General features: G+C 41.9%; 1 protein-coding gene across 1 annotated transcript in view; it reads left to right on the plus strand.

Annotated features, from left to right (window-relative positions):
• The first annotated feature begins 6,591 nt into the window (after positions 1–6,591).
• LOC137071274 (globoside alpha-1,3-N-acetylgalactosaminyltransferase 1-like) overlaps positions 6,592–18,118 on the plus strand; it is an 85,266-nt gene continuing 73,739 nt past the window's right edge. The window contains exon 1 of the mRNA XM_067439123.1: positions 6,592–6,720. Coding sequence (XP_067295224.1) covers positions 6,659–6,720 — 62 coding nt within the window. The 5' untranslated portion in view covers positions 6,592–6,658. The remainder of the gene's footprint in view (positions 6,721–18,118) is intronic.

Below are 18,118 nucleotides of genomic sequence, written 5' to 3' on the forward strand. Positions count from 1 at the left end.
GCTGTTGGCTGCATTGGCCTCCATCAAGAGGGTAGGGGACCTGCAGGCATTTTCGGTCGACGAATCGTGCCTGGAGTTCGGGCCGGGTGACACCCACGTGGTACTGAGACCCCGGCCTGGCTACGTGCCCAAGGTTCCCACCACTCCCTTCAGGGACCAGGTGGTGAACCTGCAAGCGCTGCCCCTGGAGGAGGCAGACCCAGCCCTAGCTTTGCTCTGTCCCGTCCGCGCTCTGCGGATCTACGTGGACAGAACCCAAAGCTTCAGGACCTCAGATCAGCTCTTTGTCTGTCACGGAGGCCAGCAGAAGGGAAAGGCTGTCTCCAAGCAGAGGATGGCCCACTGGATAGTGGATGCCATCACCTTGGCTTATCAGGCACAAGGCGTGCCCTGCCCGCTCAGGCTGCGAGCACACTCTACTAGAAGTGTTGCATCCTCCTGGGCGCTGGCACGTGGCGCCTCGCTGTCAGACATCTGTGGAGCTGCGGGCTGGGCGACACCTAACACGTTCGCTAGGTTTTATAGCCTACGTGTAGAGCCTGTCTCCTCCTGTGTTCTCACCTCAAACGGGTAGAAGCACTGAGAGGCCCGGCTCTTGTCGGCTTGCTGCGCCTCGGCGCTTAATTCTCCAGAAGCAAACTCTGTGAGTCCTCCACCGCCCTCGGTGCCGGGCGTGGCGGAGCGTCCGGCATCAGGCCCCTTACCGCTGAATCCTGGAGAACCGGTAATTGGCTGGGGCCATGTGAGTGACCCTACGGGGATCCCACACTTCTTCCACGGTTGCTCCTCTCGGAAGCCCGTATCTTTCCCTTGGGAGAGCCCTCCATTTTAGGGATGGAGCCCCCCTCACGGCGGCGGGCTACGGCTCAGCTCGGTCCCCACATAACTCCCATGGTATGATGTGGTTCCGCAGCGGCCCCCCATTGGGCACGCTTTCCCAGTGTTATCCAATAGTCACTGAGCGGGTCATGCAGAACAGCAGTGATGGACTTCTCGGTGTGAGCCCTGTCTCATCAGGTAAGAGAGCTCAGGAGGCTCACACAGGGCACTGGAAGGGGGCAGAGTCCATGGCGCTTTGGTAGGGATTCCTATTCGTCGGTACTCCGACGTGGCGTCGAGAGTGACCGACTGAATGGGAACGTCTCGGTTACGTATGTAACCCTCGTTCCCTGAAGGAGGGAACGGAGACGCCACGTCCCGTCGCCATGTCCTCTGTCCCTGCCGGGGCGCCAGTCTACCTACTCGGCTCCTCAGCAAAAAAGATAATTTGATGCCATCACCTGTGTCTCATTTATACCCGCGTGGCGTGGCATGAGCACCTGGTGCAATCATTGCATGCCAATGTGCATTGGCTCGTTTAGTTAGACTCGAAGTAGATTGGCTCTCGCAAGCGAGATTCCTATTCGTCGGTACTCCGACGTGGCGTCTCCGTTCCCTCCTTCAGGGAACGAGGGTTACATACGTAACCGAGACGTTACATGCAGGTGAGTTTTTTCTTCTTTTTTTTTTCTCTCCCAGGGTTGGGCCTGAACTCTGTAGGTCAATGACCCTCCAGCATCAATGTTCACCACTCTTGCTTTAACTGAACAGTGATGCATTTGTAATAAGCTAAGCGTTGTTAGCTAATTACAATTCGCAAGTTTCGTTGGTTTCGAGAAATGCACCCGTTTCTTGTTACTTGCACTTCGATGACTATGTATAGTATAAGCTGTATGGAAGATGGATTAATTTTTATTAAAGACAAAATCTGCCAATAAGTTTAATTACTCATTTGTATTTTTTTTTTTTTTTGTAAATAGTAGCATAATAGTATTAGAACTATTAGAACTATAGTAGAAGAATATAAAAAAATACATATCGGTATATGAAATATGACAAGTGTTAAGCATGTTTGACTCTGGTTCAGTGCAAAAGCACATTTGAATTTAGCAGTGAATCTTTGCGTTTATTCTTTGCCATAATCCGAATTGAACACTGGGTGTGTTAGGCCTACAGCTTTATCATTTTAAAAATTATATTTCAATAGGCTGTCGACATTGATAAGGTATAGCCAAGAGTGGTCCAGACCAACCTTGTAAGTTAAACAAATTACTTACATATTACTTAATGTTTACAATACAGATGCAGATAGAGAGAGATGAACGTTAGATCATTTATCTTATATGTAAAATAATCCAATCGCCCTCTTACCAGACATTTCTAAGAAACATTTGACATAATAATTTAACATCAAAACAAATAAAACTGGTTAACTTACCTGAGATCGTGGATTCGGCGGATCCATCTTGGCTCGTCTTGATTGAAGTGATTCTGATTCCATGTGCGGTTCAATATCAACCAATAAGATTCCCTGTACGATGTCGCGTTTTCATTGGTCAGTCACTGAAGCCTATGTCTGATTGGTTGTTGCCCTTTTGACAGCTTTTATTCCAAGCGCAAAGAGAAAGAAATCGTAGAGAAGAGTATTTAAACGTGCGCGAGTGGAGGAGAGATTCGCGATTGCACTGGACACGTTTTAAGTGCAGGCATGTTCTCTGAGTGAGCCCAGAGGAAATTCTCACAAGAGCAGCGTATCTGAGAAGCGCACGCACAGTTCTCAGCAGGCAGAGATTTGCGCTCGCGCATTACATACCGCGCGCGAGCAGAGAGATTCGCGCTCGCGCACTATATTAATGTACTTTCGCGCTACAATAATGCGCTCTCGACATTTGACAGGGAAATAACGCCATACTAACAGCTTTAGTTGAGGTAGAGGGCTTTAACTTAGACGCGTAGGTTTGCTTACAAGCTAGCTTTGGTTTACAAGCTAACTTGGGCTACACACAAGTCTGTGACGTGAGTGCTGCTATCAGATTATCAGTAGTGTCTGCTCACACGTTCTGTGATCATGGGTCGCCAAGACCAGTGCCAGCCCACAACGGTACTCGAAAGGGAGCAGACTTTTGAGCCCCGCTGAGGGCACACACTGAGAACTCTAGCGTGGTCAGTCATGACTCACAAATCAAACAGCACATCACTCCACAGACAATGGTGATTTTCTAGTTAGCTAGGCTAGAATTTACACCACTAATTCGACGCGACTGTTTCATAAGAGCGGTTTGATGAATACGATGACGTAACGAATAATAATAAGGCCTTGATCGGTGACTGAGGAGGATCGCTCAGTCACCATTACAAACACTGTAGTGAGATTTCTTCGTCACGCAGTTTAATTCATGCTGCTAATCTGAGATTTCTTCGTCGTGAAAAGACTTAGGCATTAAAGGCTGAAAGTAGTGTTTTACTTCACGCACAATCAGGATCATTTATTCTGGTAGTTGAAAGCAGCCATTTCACTCTGTAGCCCAGAACTAGTTTCCCACTGAAGCTAAGCAGGGCCGAGCCTGGTCAGTACCTGGATGGGAGACCAACTTGGAAAACCAGGTAGCTGCTGGTAGAGGTGTTAGTGAGGCCAGCAGGGGGCGCTCACCCTGTGGTCTGTGTGGGTCCTAACACCCCAGTATAGTGATGGGGACACTGTACTGCCAAAGAGCACCGTCTTTCGGATGAGACGTTAAACCGAGGTCCCGACTCTCTGTGGTCGTTAAAAATCCCAGTATGTTCTTCGATAAAGAGTAGGGGTGTAACCCCGGCATCCTGGCCAAATTTGCCCAATTGGCCTCTGTCCATCATGGCCTCCTAATCATCCCCCTCTCCTGATTGGCTTAATCACTCTGTCTCCTCTCCACCAATCAGCTGGTGTGCGGTGAGCGTTCTGGCGCAATATGGCTGCCGTCGCATCATCCAAGTGGATGCCGCACATTGGTGGTGGCTGAGGAGATTCCCCCCTTCTATGTGAAGCGCTTTGAGTGCCTAGAAAAGCGCTATATAAATGTAATGAATTATTATTATTAAATTAAAATTAATTAAATTATTATAGTTACCGTTTATACGTGCTGCTAATCTGAGATTTCTTCCTCATGAAAAGACTTAGGCATTAAAGGCTGAAAGTAGTGTTTTCCTTCACCCACAATCAGGATCATTTATTCTGGTAGTTACCGTTTATACGTGCTGCTAATCTGAGATTTCCTCATCAGAAGTAATTTTACGCTTGTTTAACGACTGAAAATATGATTTCTTAGATCATTTCAGGTTAGTTTCTTATCGTACGATTTAAACATGCATTCTAGCACTGGTAAACGTTCTGCTGTTCGCAGGAAGGCGCACAAGCTCTAGTTTTGCTGATTTTGTCAGAAACTTGTACGTGCATTTATGATGTTGATAAAATTTTATGGAACAACACATGATTGATTACTGGATCCATCTGCAAACAATTGTTTAAAATGATGCTCGCATCAATCTCCACCAATTTGTAGCGAATTAGCTCTTAAGGGAAATTTAACTCATTATGATTAATTATGAATATTTAAATAATTTAAATAGATTAGCTTTATGTAGCTACATTAACATTGCAATCAATTAATCAGTTCGTTTGTGAACATTTAGTATTGATTATTACTTAATTCTAAGAAAAGGATATTTTTCATGGCTACAGAAAAAACATTCTTCCTTTGTATTTACATAAGCGCTTAGAGCGCATAACCAGATCGATCATTTAAGAGACAATTTGTTTGCAGGCAGGGAGTCAGAACCAAACATATATTGTGAACAAAATTTAATATCTATAAATCACGAACGAGACATAAAACACATACGTGGTTAGAAGAACCGGGTCAGTACAGATGGATGAAGTCTAAAGAGTCTAAAACCTTGAGAGAAACCATCGGTGACTACAAGCCCCTTTGTCTGAACAAAGGGGTTTACAGTTTTACTCACTACACAGCAAGTTGTTTTGTGTACGATACTTGCATATGGCTTGAGCCGTAGAAGACCGTCCAGGTGGAAATTGCAGGAGAAAGTTCGATGGTTTGGTCTGATGGGTTTTACCACACATGATTCCTTCCGTGGTGAGTGAAGGAATGATGGTGAACTTGCAGAGTCTCTGATGGTCGAAGAAGAAGAAGGTTGACATGAAGTGTTGGGGCCTGTTGGCATAATAGCCATGTGTGGGCCTCGAGTTTCTGGTCCCGCACAGCACATGGCTCTGTGTATGGAGCAAGCCTGCAGTCTCCCTCTCATTTACTGAAGCTTTCGCGCCTCGATCGCCCCCCGGTGACCGGTCCCAGTATAGCCGCTCCTCTGTGTTTTCTGATGGACGCGAGGCAAACTAAATAATAAAATTACACTTTAAAAATGTTTCCCCAAAGTTAGTTTATGTCACTGAAGGCAGTTATCATCACGATGATTTCATTTCAGGTGTTCGTTTTAAAAATAAGTTTAGTTTGAGTTAGTTATTTGATGCTATAAAAACGGGGGGTGTGACGTCATGATTGACAGCTGAGACTGACGTCTTCTCTGAGTGAAGTTGTCACTGAGGCACTAACGGACTTTTTTCGAAATTTTTGGGAGCAGATTAGAGCTTTAGCTTTAATTTCTACATTTCCATTACTGTTTATTTCACACCAACATAATTAATTGTTCTGCATCTGCGAGAGTGTGGGCGGGCTTTTGATATCGCAGCTGTACTTCCTGCTCTACTTCCTGCGCTCTACTGCGCAACTCCGGTCCCGAAATCGCTACTGCGCAGACTCAGTCCCAAGATGTCAGCGCCGTGCACCCCCGCCTGAAAGCTTCAAATATGGCAAGCGGAAACGGATGATGTCGAGTCGTCCATATTTTTTTACGGTCTATGGTATGGAGGCCCTCCCTGCTTGGAGGGCCTGCATTGGTGGCCTGGCTCAAGGGCCAGCCATTATGACGTGTTGGTTCAGCCAGAGAGAGAAGAGAGAGGGAGGGCATCTGAGCGCCCCTCTTTTTAAGGTCTGGGAGTAGTCACACCCTCCTGGGTTAGACTTAACCAATGAGATTGTGAGGATATCCAAGCGGGAAATTCTCATAAAATCCTCTGGAGATTTTATGGCTCTTTGTTTCAAGCTTGAATCAATGGGTCTCTGCCCATTCATACTCCAATTAATGCAACAAACACACACTGCATTCTCTGAATAAGTGACATACATGGAAGTGTAAGTCGTGAAGTGAGCATTAATTTGATAGGAGACATGACATATATGAGGTTACCTGAACTAGTAAGTTGTTAAGACAAAGACAAAAAGATGCAAAATACCATAGAGAAGAAATATTTTACAAGACAGTTATGTGTTTACATACAATGTCCTGGGGTGCATGTTCATTTATAGATGGTTTGTCTATAATTTGAGGCAAAAGCGTGTGTTTTACAAGCTTTGTGTCTTTAACTCTGGACTTTTCATGTGGACAAATTCTTTCAGGTTGTAAAATGTCTTAACAGATGGTTTCCAGGGTAACGGAGAATCTTTCTCTGTTGTGTTGGGGGAAGGTCTGTTTTTAAGCACATACCATTCAAAACATATTTGTTAAATGTAACTGGCGATTGTGTGTTTGATTCGCCTGGGTCTCTACACCTTGATCTACCAGTCCTACAGGAAGTAGAAACAACTGAGATTAGCTTCCTATAACAGTCATAAGGTTATTGTCATGGTAGCAATACATACCTCCTCCCATTATTGCTCTCTTGCTTTCTTCATCAGTCGCATATTCAGTTCTCTGAGTGAATAAGGACACCGAACGTAATTCAGGAATAATGAAACGTCTTCAAAATGCTAATATCTTTCTTCTCATGTTGGCTGGCCTCTCAACATCTGGGTATGTATTTACTATTTTGCCATCAGTAGTGAAACTGTGGTAACACTTTACAATAAGGTATCATTTGTTAACATTAGTTGATGTATTAACATGAGCTAATCATGAGGAAGTATACCGTCTTTGTTAATCTTTCTTACCATTAGTTAAAAAAAATACAGCTGTTCATGTTAGTTCACAGTGCATTAACCAATGTTAACAAATACACATTTTGATTTTTAAAATGTATTAGTAAATGTTTAAATTAATATTAGAATAGATTAATAAATGCTTTAAAAGTGCAGTTCATTATTAGTTCATGTTATCTAATGTAGTTAACAAATGAAACGTTTTGCAAAGTGTTACCGAAAAGGTTTAGAAAGGCATAATTGGACTGATGAAAAATCACATAATTACTATAATTATAATTATCTATGGATTATTATTATTATTAATCATTTACTATTCATTTTACAAAATACTTTAAACTAATTTAAAAAATATTACAAACTTTCATTTTGTTGTATACAAAAGGAACCATCTGGTCATAAACATATTAGATCAAATATATAGAATTGTTTTTTTAAAGGTATACTGCATGTACACAAACGACATTGAAAAGGTTGGCTGAAATATTTTTTATTATTATTATTACTTTTTTATTATTAATAATACACCCAAAACTAAGTAGTGCTACAGTGAGCATTTTTAAAAAAAAAAAACTAGATGCTGGTGACCGAGAAAAAAATACAGGACATAATACAGGAATAAACTCCAAAATGTGAAACAATTCCTTTCTTCTCCTGTTGACTGACATCTCAGTAACTGGATGTTTTTATTTTATTTTTATTTTTATTGCTATGTGTCACGATCCCAGCTCTGGGTCTTTTGTTTAGTATGGACTTTTATGTTGAAGTGCCTTCTGTTTTCATTGTTTCTATGTTCTTTTCCTGTTTGGTTTCTGTCTCTCCTTGTTGTCATATCAGTTGTTATGGTTACCTTCATTGTACACACCTGCAGTCTATCTACTCATTGTTTTGTGCATAGACATAATATACATAGACGCCTCATGACGTGCTGGAGCGTGATCCAGCGTCGCCGCCTTATTGGTTGGGTCTCTCCACTCAACGCTAGCATTCAGAGTCAATCGGAGTCAACGGAGAGCGAGCAATTATGCCCGTATTTCGTGCAGCTTACGGTTGCAATAACGCAATATTGATACCAGCAGGGCCGTACCCAGGATTTTCTAAAAACCCAGGTCCAAATATAAATTTTGGAGGGTTTGAAAAAAAAAAACATTTACCTCCTTTACATATGCATTTTAAGACATAAGAAAATCAAAGAATCAGATAACTGTAGCTTTAAAACCATGTCAGTGTGTAGTACAAATTATTTTAAGAAGACAACAGAATTTTATAAATGAGAATCTGGTTAAATGTTAAATGACTCCAAATTAGAAAATCAGAAAATCTGTTTTGTTGTTAAATTGAGCCAAAGACGACATATGTGTGACTCCGTCTTTGAAAACCTAGCTAAAGTAAATTTTTGTGATTTACATTATGTAGAGAACATTATTTGAACATATAACATTGATATATTAAAGGGGGGGTGAAATGCTGTTTCATGCATACTGAGCTTTTTACACTGTTAAAGACTTCCTAAATTCCCATCCTAAACATAGACAAAGTTTCAAAAACAAATGTTGGACGTTTGATGGAGTATTTTGGTGTTAAAAATTCTCCTTCCGGTTTCTCACAAGTTTCGGAGAGTTTTTTTCCGAGTATGGCTCGACTTGACGTGAACAGAGCGGCTCTTCTCCCGGTAGGGCGCGCGTGCGTGACTAGAGCGAGAGAGGAAATGCACGCCCATAAACACTCTCAGGTGCAGATCCAGTCATGCGTGAACACGTCTGACACGCCCTAAAGTTGCGCCATGCTCCACTTTATTCCTATGGTTGACGTTGAGCGACTTCAATGCTTCAGCACAGCATTCCGGGAAGGCAGCGCTGCATTTGTGTAAGACTTTAGCCAGCAATACTTCCTCCAGCCACTAGGGGTCACACTCCTGCCATGATCAGTGGCATGGCTCCCAGTCACAAGGGGGCGCAGGAGGTCTTTTGCCTGCAATCCTCCTCCCAGTTGCCAGGGGGAAACCATCAGCAAGAACTCTTTATTTTACTTAACAATCAATGTTGATGATACTCACCTGTGTTAGGGCCTATTTAAGTTTGTCTTCAGTCATTGTTTTTTGTTCAGTCTTGTGCCTACCTACCAGTGTATCCCAGTGCATTCCGTGAGTCTTTTTTATGAGCCATTGTGCTTGTTTTGTTTTCCTTTTTGTGACCATTGAAAGCTTTGATGCTAGTTTTTTGTTTGTTTGTACTTTGTTTTTGATCAATCTACAAAGTAAAAGCTACTTGAAGTTTATGCCACTCGTTTCCTCAATATTTTTGCCCTTTCTTCTGCACTTGGGTCTCAAAATCCCCAACCTTGAGTTAGCTCACTCAGGAAGCACATCAGCTCTGTGTCCAGGGGACCGGGTTCTAATCCTGCTTAAGACAAGAACTAGTTTCTGCCTCTGTATCATTACAATTTGAACCGTTTTGAACGCAGAAATGACGGAAAGCTTCACAACATCGATTCAGTCGCGTCGCAAAGTGGATCTCCACTGCTGGCAGGACTTTACCAAATCATACCAAAGAAGTGTGTTTTTGATGGCGCGGTCCCAGCGTTAAAGGTTCGGTCCTGCTTTGGAAGCAGCCGGTGAGTAAAACTGCTTCAAATGTTTATGCTGTTGTCGCGTGAGTAAACATCAGTAAACAACACGTTCGCGTGCTTCGTCATTCAAATGCGCTAACGGACGCCATTGTTGTACAACGTATAACCAATGAGATCATCTATGTATAACGGTACACTAGTCTGACGAGCTACAAACACTAGAGCGGCAGGTTGTAACATACCTCGCAAGTAAGAGCATCAGCATTAAAACGGAGGATATATCGGCTTGTCACGTACTTCCTAGAAAGAACCACACTGCCAAACCAGCAATAGTAGTTCGTTTTGTGAGCAGAAGAAACAAAGTTGAACTACTGCGCCAGGCCCGGAAGCTTAAAGGGACTGGGGTGTACATCAATGAACACCTTACCAAAAAGAATGCTGATATTGCGAGACAAGCACAGAGTTTACGAAAGCAAAACAAGATTCAAGCAATGTGGAGTAGAAATGGTCATGTGATGATTCGATTAAATGGAACGCCAGAAGAAGCAAGAGTGATTTCGGTAAGGGAAATCGTCGATCTGGGAAAGTTTAAATGAACATTATGGAGACATTGCTAAATACATTGTGTTACACTAAGATTACTTTAACTAATGTTAAGTTGATTATCTCTAAGATGCTTTTTGTGTTAAAAGAAACGCCTATAAACTTGGATATAAGATTTTTGTTAAGAATAGTCTGTTTAATGACTTAAAGACCAACGCTCATCTCTCATATAGTGTAAATGTATTGGATATTTATCAGCATAATGTTTATTTACTTGGTTTTGTTTTTTATTTTAATTTTTTTCTTGTAGTCATTTCATTTATCTATTTTCTTATGTTCGTTATTTTGATTGTGGGGATGGGGTACGAAGGATTAGGTCTGAATATTAGTAATGAGTTGTACAGACCCTGAAAATGATATAATTTCTAATTCAGGCATTCATGAAGTTGATAACATAGATTTATTTGACACATCCGATATATTGTTTGACTTGCATAATTGCATAAGACAAAATTGTAAATTTATTAGACCCAACAAGTATGATATTGAGAGAGAAATTGATCCAGAAACCTATCTTTATAATGAACCAAATTTTCAATATTATACAGAAGAACAATTTAATAGTAAAGTCAATATGAAACAATCTTTTTCTGTAATACACTTCAATAGTAGAAATCTATGGAAAAAATTTGCTAAAATAAAAGACTATTTAAATAGTTTCCCAAAGTTTAGTATAGTGGCTGTTTCTGAAACATGGCTAGATAAGGATAAGGTATCGGATGTAGAGCTGGATGGATATGAACTGTTTGTAATGAATAGGGAAGACAAAAAAGTAGGTGGAGTTGCTATTTATGTGGATTCTAATTTACAATGCAATCTAGTGAATTATATGTCAACAACAATTGATAATGTCTTGGAATGTGTGACTGTTGAAGTTAAAATTGTGCCCTGACTAGTGGACTAGTAAGATGATTGAGACGCGCCCGATCTCCACGCCAGAGAAGTTTCGCTTCTTTGCCGTCTTCCGTGTGTCCATGGCGTAAAATGAAGGCGTGGGGGAGGCGGAGACTTGAATATAGGAGCGTGTTATTCTAATGATGATCGTTTACAGCCGCGGCATTTATAAAGGGCAAGTATTGCGTAAACCTGGATTGCAGAGGTGCGCACAGCTTCATAAATCAGGCGATGAGAGGAGTGTAAGCATAATCTTACGCCAACATATACACCTGTTTCTACGCAAGATTGATAAATGAGGGCCATTATGTGTAGCAATTAGGAATATATTGTAGGCTAATGTATTTTAAATTCTGAGCACAGTGAGCTACCTGCTCTTTCTGTCTCATTGCCATCATCTCTCTTTCTTTTTTCCTCAGTCTCCTTCTCTTGCCCTGTATCTTTTCTCTTTTCAAAGTCTTTTCATTTTCGTCTGTATCGGTAAAAACTAAGTTGTAAATGTAAAACTAAGTATAAATGTAAATTTACTTAAGGCTTCCAAGAAAACCAGGTCAAGAAAACATTATTAGTTTGCATCCTTGATTATTAAGCGCTCTCGCGGTGTTGTGATGTCAAACATCAGTCATTGTTCGAAGCGCCGGTTGGTGGTTGTGGCATTTGTCCCGCCTCTCCTCCACTGTGATTGGACATTGATGTTTACCCAAAGTTGAACTGTGGACGCTCAACGCGTAAAAATGGACAAAACCTGCCAGCTGTTGGCGCTATTGAAAAGTGCGGCGCATCCATTGGAAACGATTGAAAACACGCCGGGCGAGGCGAGAACACCTGTTTGTACACGGCACCTTAATAGGCTATTATTTTGCAACTTCTATTATGTACACCTCGGAGAATTACAGAGGTCCGGACCTCGGGGACCTCAATGGTGGGTACGGCCCTGGATACCAGATCGCATGGGATTACATTTCACAAGTAAGATTAAACAATAATTTAAGCCGCATTTCCACCGCAGGAACTTTACCCAGGAACCAGGAACTTTGGGTGGTACTCGGTGTGTTTTGACCGCAGGAACCAGGGTCTAAACGATGTTCCGGGTAAATATTTCCCCCTCCAATCGGCCCTGTTCGTGAAGTAGTACTTTTTCAAAGTTCAGGAACTTTCGAGGGCGGGACTTGGGCGCTGAACATGCTGATTGGTTGAGCTCACGCAGCATTTTATTTCAACCAGCATTTTTAAAAGTCTTTTGCGAGGTTCGGACTACGTTCAGTAAATATCAGTCTTTGTGTCTGTCTGATGGCGCGCGTTCGTCTCAGCCATCTCATGTGCAATGTCCATAATAGCTGATAATAATATACATTGTCATTTTAAATCTAGCTTTACAAGCTTTCTGAATATGCTGCATTCTGCTGAATCTCCAGTGCTCTTTTCTGTCGTTGTTAATTTCCTCTTTAGTAAACCTATACATAACCAGCAAAAGCAGCACAGCTTGAATCTCTTCCATACTCGTTATTAATTAATTTTTTTACAGTCTATATTTTTCATCATGTAAACGACCTGACCGATTACTTTTACATTTTTTTCTGATTGCTCAAGCACAATTTTTGTAACTATCGGCTATTTTTGCAAAACTCTACACACAAATACTTCACCCAATTATCAAAACATTGTAGTTCTCTTGCAAAAGCGAACACAGCTAGATAAACTCTTCACGCCTTCATAAAAATTGTGTTTTTGTATCAAACAGTAAACACAAGCCATGATCTACTAAGCACACAATGTGCCAACTACACACTGATGGTATGAATACAAAACAAATTTGGCTTTTGCTTTCTCTGTGTGCAGATGTCAATTTGAGGTCATACTTCTGTCATAGTGTCATGTAAACATACAAGGATCCAAACTTCAAGTATTGGTGTTTATTCACACTCATCAAAACCAAGACAAAGTCAGAACACAAAATAGTAATTTCACAAAAAAACAAAAACAAACAATCAGCCTACATCATGTTGTCTTTCTGGGTCCGGCCACAAAAGTTCGTCCACATCCCATGCGATATCCTCCAGTCCAAGGCACCGGGGAAAATATCTCCTTGAATGCCGTATCCAGGCCTGACATGATGCCTGGTCATTATCTCCACATGCCTCCTCCATTGCCTGTAAAAGGGCTACCTGTTGATGAGGATGACGCTCTTACACTTTCCAGCGCCAGGCAGTGAAGAACTCCTCGATGGGATTTAAGAATGGAGAGTATGGAGGGAGGTTGAGTGCCATGAAGAATGAGTGGTCTGTAAACCAGTTGTGGACCAAAGCAGCCCTATGGAAAGTAACATTGTCCCATATGATGACATATCGGGTATGCTTTGGTCTCTGAACAGTGAGCATGTCATGTAAGGTGTCCAGGAATGCAATAATGTGTGCAGTGTTGTATGGGCCTATGGTTGCATGATGGTGAACAACACCATTTTGGCTTATAGCTGCACACATGGTTATGTTACCACCACGTTGTCCTGGGACATTGATGACAGCACGGTGTCCAATAATGTTCCTGCCACGTATCCTGGTTTTACTGAAGTTAAAACCGGCCTCATCTACAAAAAGTAGATCATGTCCCATGGCATCTGCTTCTAGTTCCATCACTCTCTGGACAATACGAAACAAATGCAACAGATCGGGCCCATGCCCAGCACTACAGTATGCACTTCCAAATTCAGAACCAATGACACTATAGCTTACCTGCACATAGTCATATTGCAGTTGCTTTACACATTCTGTGTTCCTCTCGAAAGGAACTCTGTAAATTTGCTTCATTTTTATCTGTGGCGCGCAAGTACACGACTTAGTGCAGAAATGCTTACACTGTGTATATTTTGAAAGATAGTGTCATTATCAATTATGCACTGCTGTATTTTGTGCAGTCATATGGCATTATTGGCAATCACCATGTTCACTATATGGGTCTCTTGCTCTGGAGTGAACATTCTTCCTCTGCCCCCAGCATCTGGACGTCTAGCAATTCTGTAAAGTAACAGTTTCAGTATTTTTGCATGTATGGTACTGTTGTGTTTCACATTAGAGTATGGCAGTGCTACAAAGTACTTACCGATTCTCATTTTGAAATATCCGAATGATGCTTGCCACAGTGTAGCGGCTCAACTTAGGCTGAACCCGTTGGCCAGCTTCCCTCAAGGTTATCCCATGGTTGATGACATGGTCCACTATTGTAGCTCTGATGTCATCAGTTATTCTATTTCTTACTCTTCTTACCCTTCCTCTTCCCCCTCCTCGTCCTCTTCTTGCTCCTCCTTGTCCTCTTCCTCTAAACCTCTCACTTCTTCAACTCCACGTCCTCTTCCTCCTACTTCTACACCTCCACATCCTCTTCCTCCTTCTCCTACTTCTTCACCTCTGCATCCTCTTCCTCCTCTTCCTCCTCTTTCTTCACCTCCGCGTCCTCTTTCTCCTCTTCCTCCACCTCCACGTCCTCTCCCTTTGCCTCCTCTGATTCTCACTCTTACTGCTCCTTCCATTGTACTCCACACAGACAGCTTACCTGTGGCTTATTTATAGTGCTTAGGCTGATTGCAAAGTAAACTAATTATCTAAAACAGTTTTCACATGTGAAAGTGTGCCAGACAGTTGGCAAAATAGTATTAATGATAGCCATACATGTGTATAATTTTGCTAGGAGTGTGTTGGAAATTTGGTAATTGAGTGGTTGTGTTTAAAGTTCTGCAAAAAGAGTGTTGTGCAGTGAATTGTGCCTACAGTTTTGCAAAGTGTGTGTTACAAAATTGCAAACTGAGTGCAAAGCAGTGTTTGTGCTTTTAGTTTTGCAAACTCAGTGAGTGGTTTTCCAATACGTATTAATAGTTTTAGAAATTGTGCTACAAGAATCACAGTTAGCGCTTAAGCATTCAGAAAAAACTGTAAGTGTGCGTCCTTACATGACGTGACAGCGCGCGCCGTGCTAATGTTGACAAGAGAGGAAAGCTACCCAGCAGGCACAGGACGTCAGTATGACGTCAGATTGACGTTGGACCCCAACGTTGGATAGACGTTGTATTTTGGTTGAAAATGAAAATCGGGTTGAAAATCGGGTTGAAAACCCGATTTTCATTTTCAACCAAAATACAACGTCTGTCCGAAATTGGATGTAGACGTCACTCTGATGTTGGGTTCTGACGTCAACCCAATTTTCATTTTCAACCAAAATACAACGTCCGTCCGACATTGGATGTATACGTCACTCTGGCGTTGGGTTCTGACGTCAACCCGATTTTCATTTTCAACCAAAATACAATGTCTGTCTGATGTTGGATGTAGACGTCACTCTGACGTTGGGTTCTGACGTCAATCCGATTTTCATTTTCAACCAAAATACAACGTCTGTCCGAAATTGGATGTAGACGTCACTCTGATGTTGGGTTCTGACGTCAACCCAATTTTCATTTTCAACCAAAATACAACGTCCGTCCGACATTGGATGTATACGTCACTCTGACGTTGGGTTCTGACGTCAACCCGATTTTCATTTTCAACCAAAATACAATGTCTGTCTGATGTTGGATGTAGACGTCACTCTGACATTGGGTTCTGACGTCAATCCGATTTTCATTTTCAACCAAAATACAACATCCGTCCGACGTTGGATGTAGACCTCACTCTGACGTTGGGTTCTGACGTCAACCCGATTTCATTTTCAACCAAAATACAACGTCCGTCCGACGTTGGATGTAGACGTCACTCTGATGTTGGGTTCTGACATCAACCCGATTTTCATTTTCAACCAAATTACAACGTCCGTCCAACGTTGGATGTAGACGTCACTCTGACGTTGGGTTCTGACATCAACCTGATTTTCATTTTCAACCAAAATACAATGTCTGTCTGACGTTGGGTTCTGACGTCAACCCGATTTTCATTTTCAACCAAAATACAATGTCCGTCCGACGTTGGATGTAGACATTACTCTGAAGTCCTGTGCCTGCTGGGTAGAGATCACTGTTTCCACAAATCCCTTCACTCGATTGGGATGTTCTCTTTTATTCTAGACGGAAAGTGTAGTGACTGTATTTTTAGAGCATATTTTGCAATATTAAACACATTTATACCAATTTTATCAGGCTCCAGAATAAAAGAGAACATCCCAATCGAGTGAAGGGTTTTTTGGAAACTGTGGTTCCAAATTATTGTGATCAAACATTTGCCTTACATTTCTGGATGAAAAGACAAACATGTCTTTTAATATCTTTAATTATTCCGTATACCGTGCTTTCGCGTACACATTTGTAAACAACTTTACAAGTTACTCATTCAATAAATGCAATCTCACAAAGTTCCGCAGTGATGTTGGTATACAATGAATCTCTTATTTTCACAATGTCTGCACTTACAGAGGATTTGCTGCGCGTGTTTAACTGAACTCAGCGCCTGGACAAACGTTCGAGCGGTGAGTGATTCCAAATTCAACACTTGTGATTGGCCAATTCCATTGTAGAAGTCTACAAACATGTCTGTGATTGGCTACATTACTCACCGAGGCGAAAACACATTGGAAATGTAATCATTTGACGAGTGCAAATACAGATACACACTGGATCTTTTGCTAGCTCCTTTTCGCTGATAATATGCAATTATTACGAATTCTTACAGAGGATTACAGATCACAGACAAGCAGTTATGGGCAGTTTTTCACCCTAAAAGCAGCAGGTGGCAGTGGTTTGAGTGAGAAAATGACACGCTATTATCAAGTCCGTCTCAAGCTCAGAACAGCAATGTCTATGCGGTCCGTGGACAAGCCTCCCCCTACCCCCCTTCTGGCGCAGGGCCTGGTTTTGTGTGTTTTTGCTGCATTCGCCCTGTAAACCAATGCTGCCTCTCAGTCTTTCTGCCACTCAGCGGGGCGTAATCACAGTCACTCCAGCTGACGATGACGTCACGTGCATTCCCTCTATATCGTCTCGGGCTCAGGGTGATCGACTAGTCCCAGTCCAAACTCTCTCTCTTCCTCTCCTCCCGCAGCGGCTTTTGTGCTGTCTCTCCACGCCAACTACTGCAATTAGACACAGGTGTTACTCATTTGCACTTGACCTACTTACTCCCCGCTCTGACCTGTACCTTCTCTCCCATTACAGACCTCGCGAAACCACGCCCCCTCCGCCACACAGTATAACTCTAAAAACACGTAAAACAAACAAAAATGGACTCTATAGGTATCGCGTTATTTTCCTGTCAAATGTCGAGAGCGCATTATTGCGCAAAAGTACATTGATATATGTGCGCGAGCGCGTAATATAATGTGCCGAGAGCAATTCTCCCGCGTGTGGTCTCAGAAATAAGCTGCTCTTGTAATATGGCATATGGGGTTACACAATTCTGCACATACAAGTGTTGCGGAGAATTTTTCGTCTCACAAATAAAGTATTTAGAGCGAACGAAAATACATTTTTCATTTAAAATAAGTTTATTTGGAAGTGCGCCGACGTTCTTTAGCATGCGCAACGTCTCGTTTGCCTGCGCTCCGATACCTGCTCTGACCGACGGCTCTTGCTCAACACAACTCAACATAATATGACATAATTCCAGCCAATCAGAGATGAGACTGCTGAAATCTGATTGGCTGGCTTAACAACCCATCACAAGACTCCATGCATTACTCTACAGCGGACAAGGAAATATACATGGTGGAAATATACATGGAAAATCAAATTTAACGCTGTTATAAAGTTCAAATGTCTACCATTCGACCACCACACAAAAGTATCTTATTTTCAAATGCAAAATTAAAGTTGATCCTTGAATGTGTATGTGCAAATCGTCCCTTGCATGTGAATTGCCTGATTGGTGTGTGTATCTGAGTGTGTGTGAAGGAGACTTCCTTGTTCCTTGTGAGAGTCCAAATATGGGCGCAAGTTCAGTCATTATCAGCATAGGTCAACGAGTCTGCATTTCCTGAAATCATAGTTCCAACGTTGTGTGGTTGGAACAACTGCTCTCCAGCTGTGGCTAGAAGCATAATTTCTTGTTTGCATAACATGGACTTAATAAATCCTTATCTTGAGCAAAATAAGCAAGTTGACATTAAGTAAAATCTATATATTTTATTTAGAATGCATATAAATGTAATTTACATCTTTTAGTTTGTCAAGAGATTTAAAGCACCTTTTTAAACAAATGACTCACAAGGAAAGAACTGTAGAGAGGGATAAAGGG

This window comes from Pseudorasbora parva, chromosome 3, assembly GCF_024679245.1.
Source record: "Pseudorasbora parva isolate DD20220531a chromosome 3, ASM2467924v1, whole genome shotgun sequence".
NCBI classification, from domain to species: Eukaryota; Metazoa; Chordata; class Actinopteri; order Cypriniformes; family Gobionidae; genus Pseudorasbora; species Pseudorasbora parva.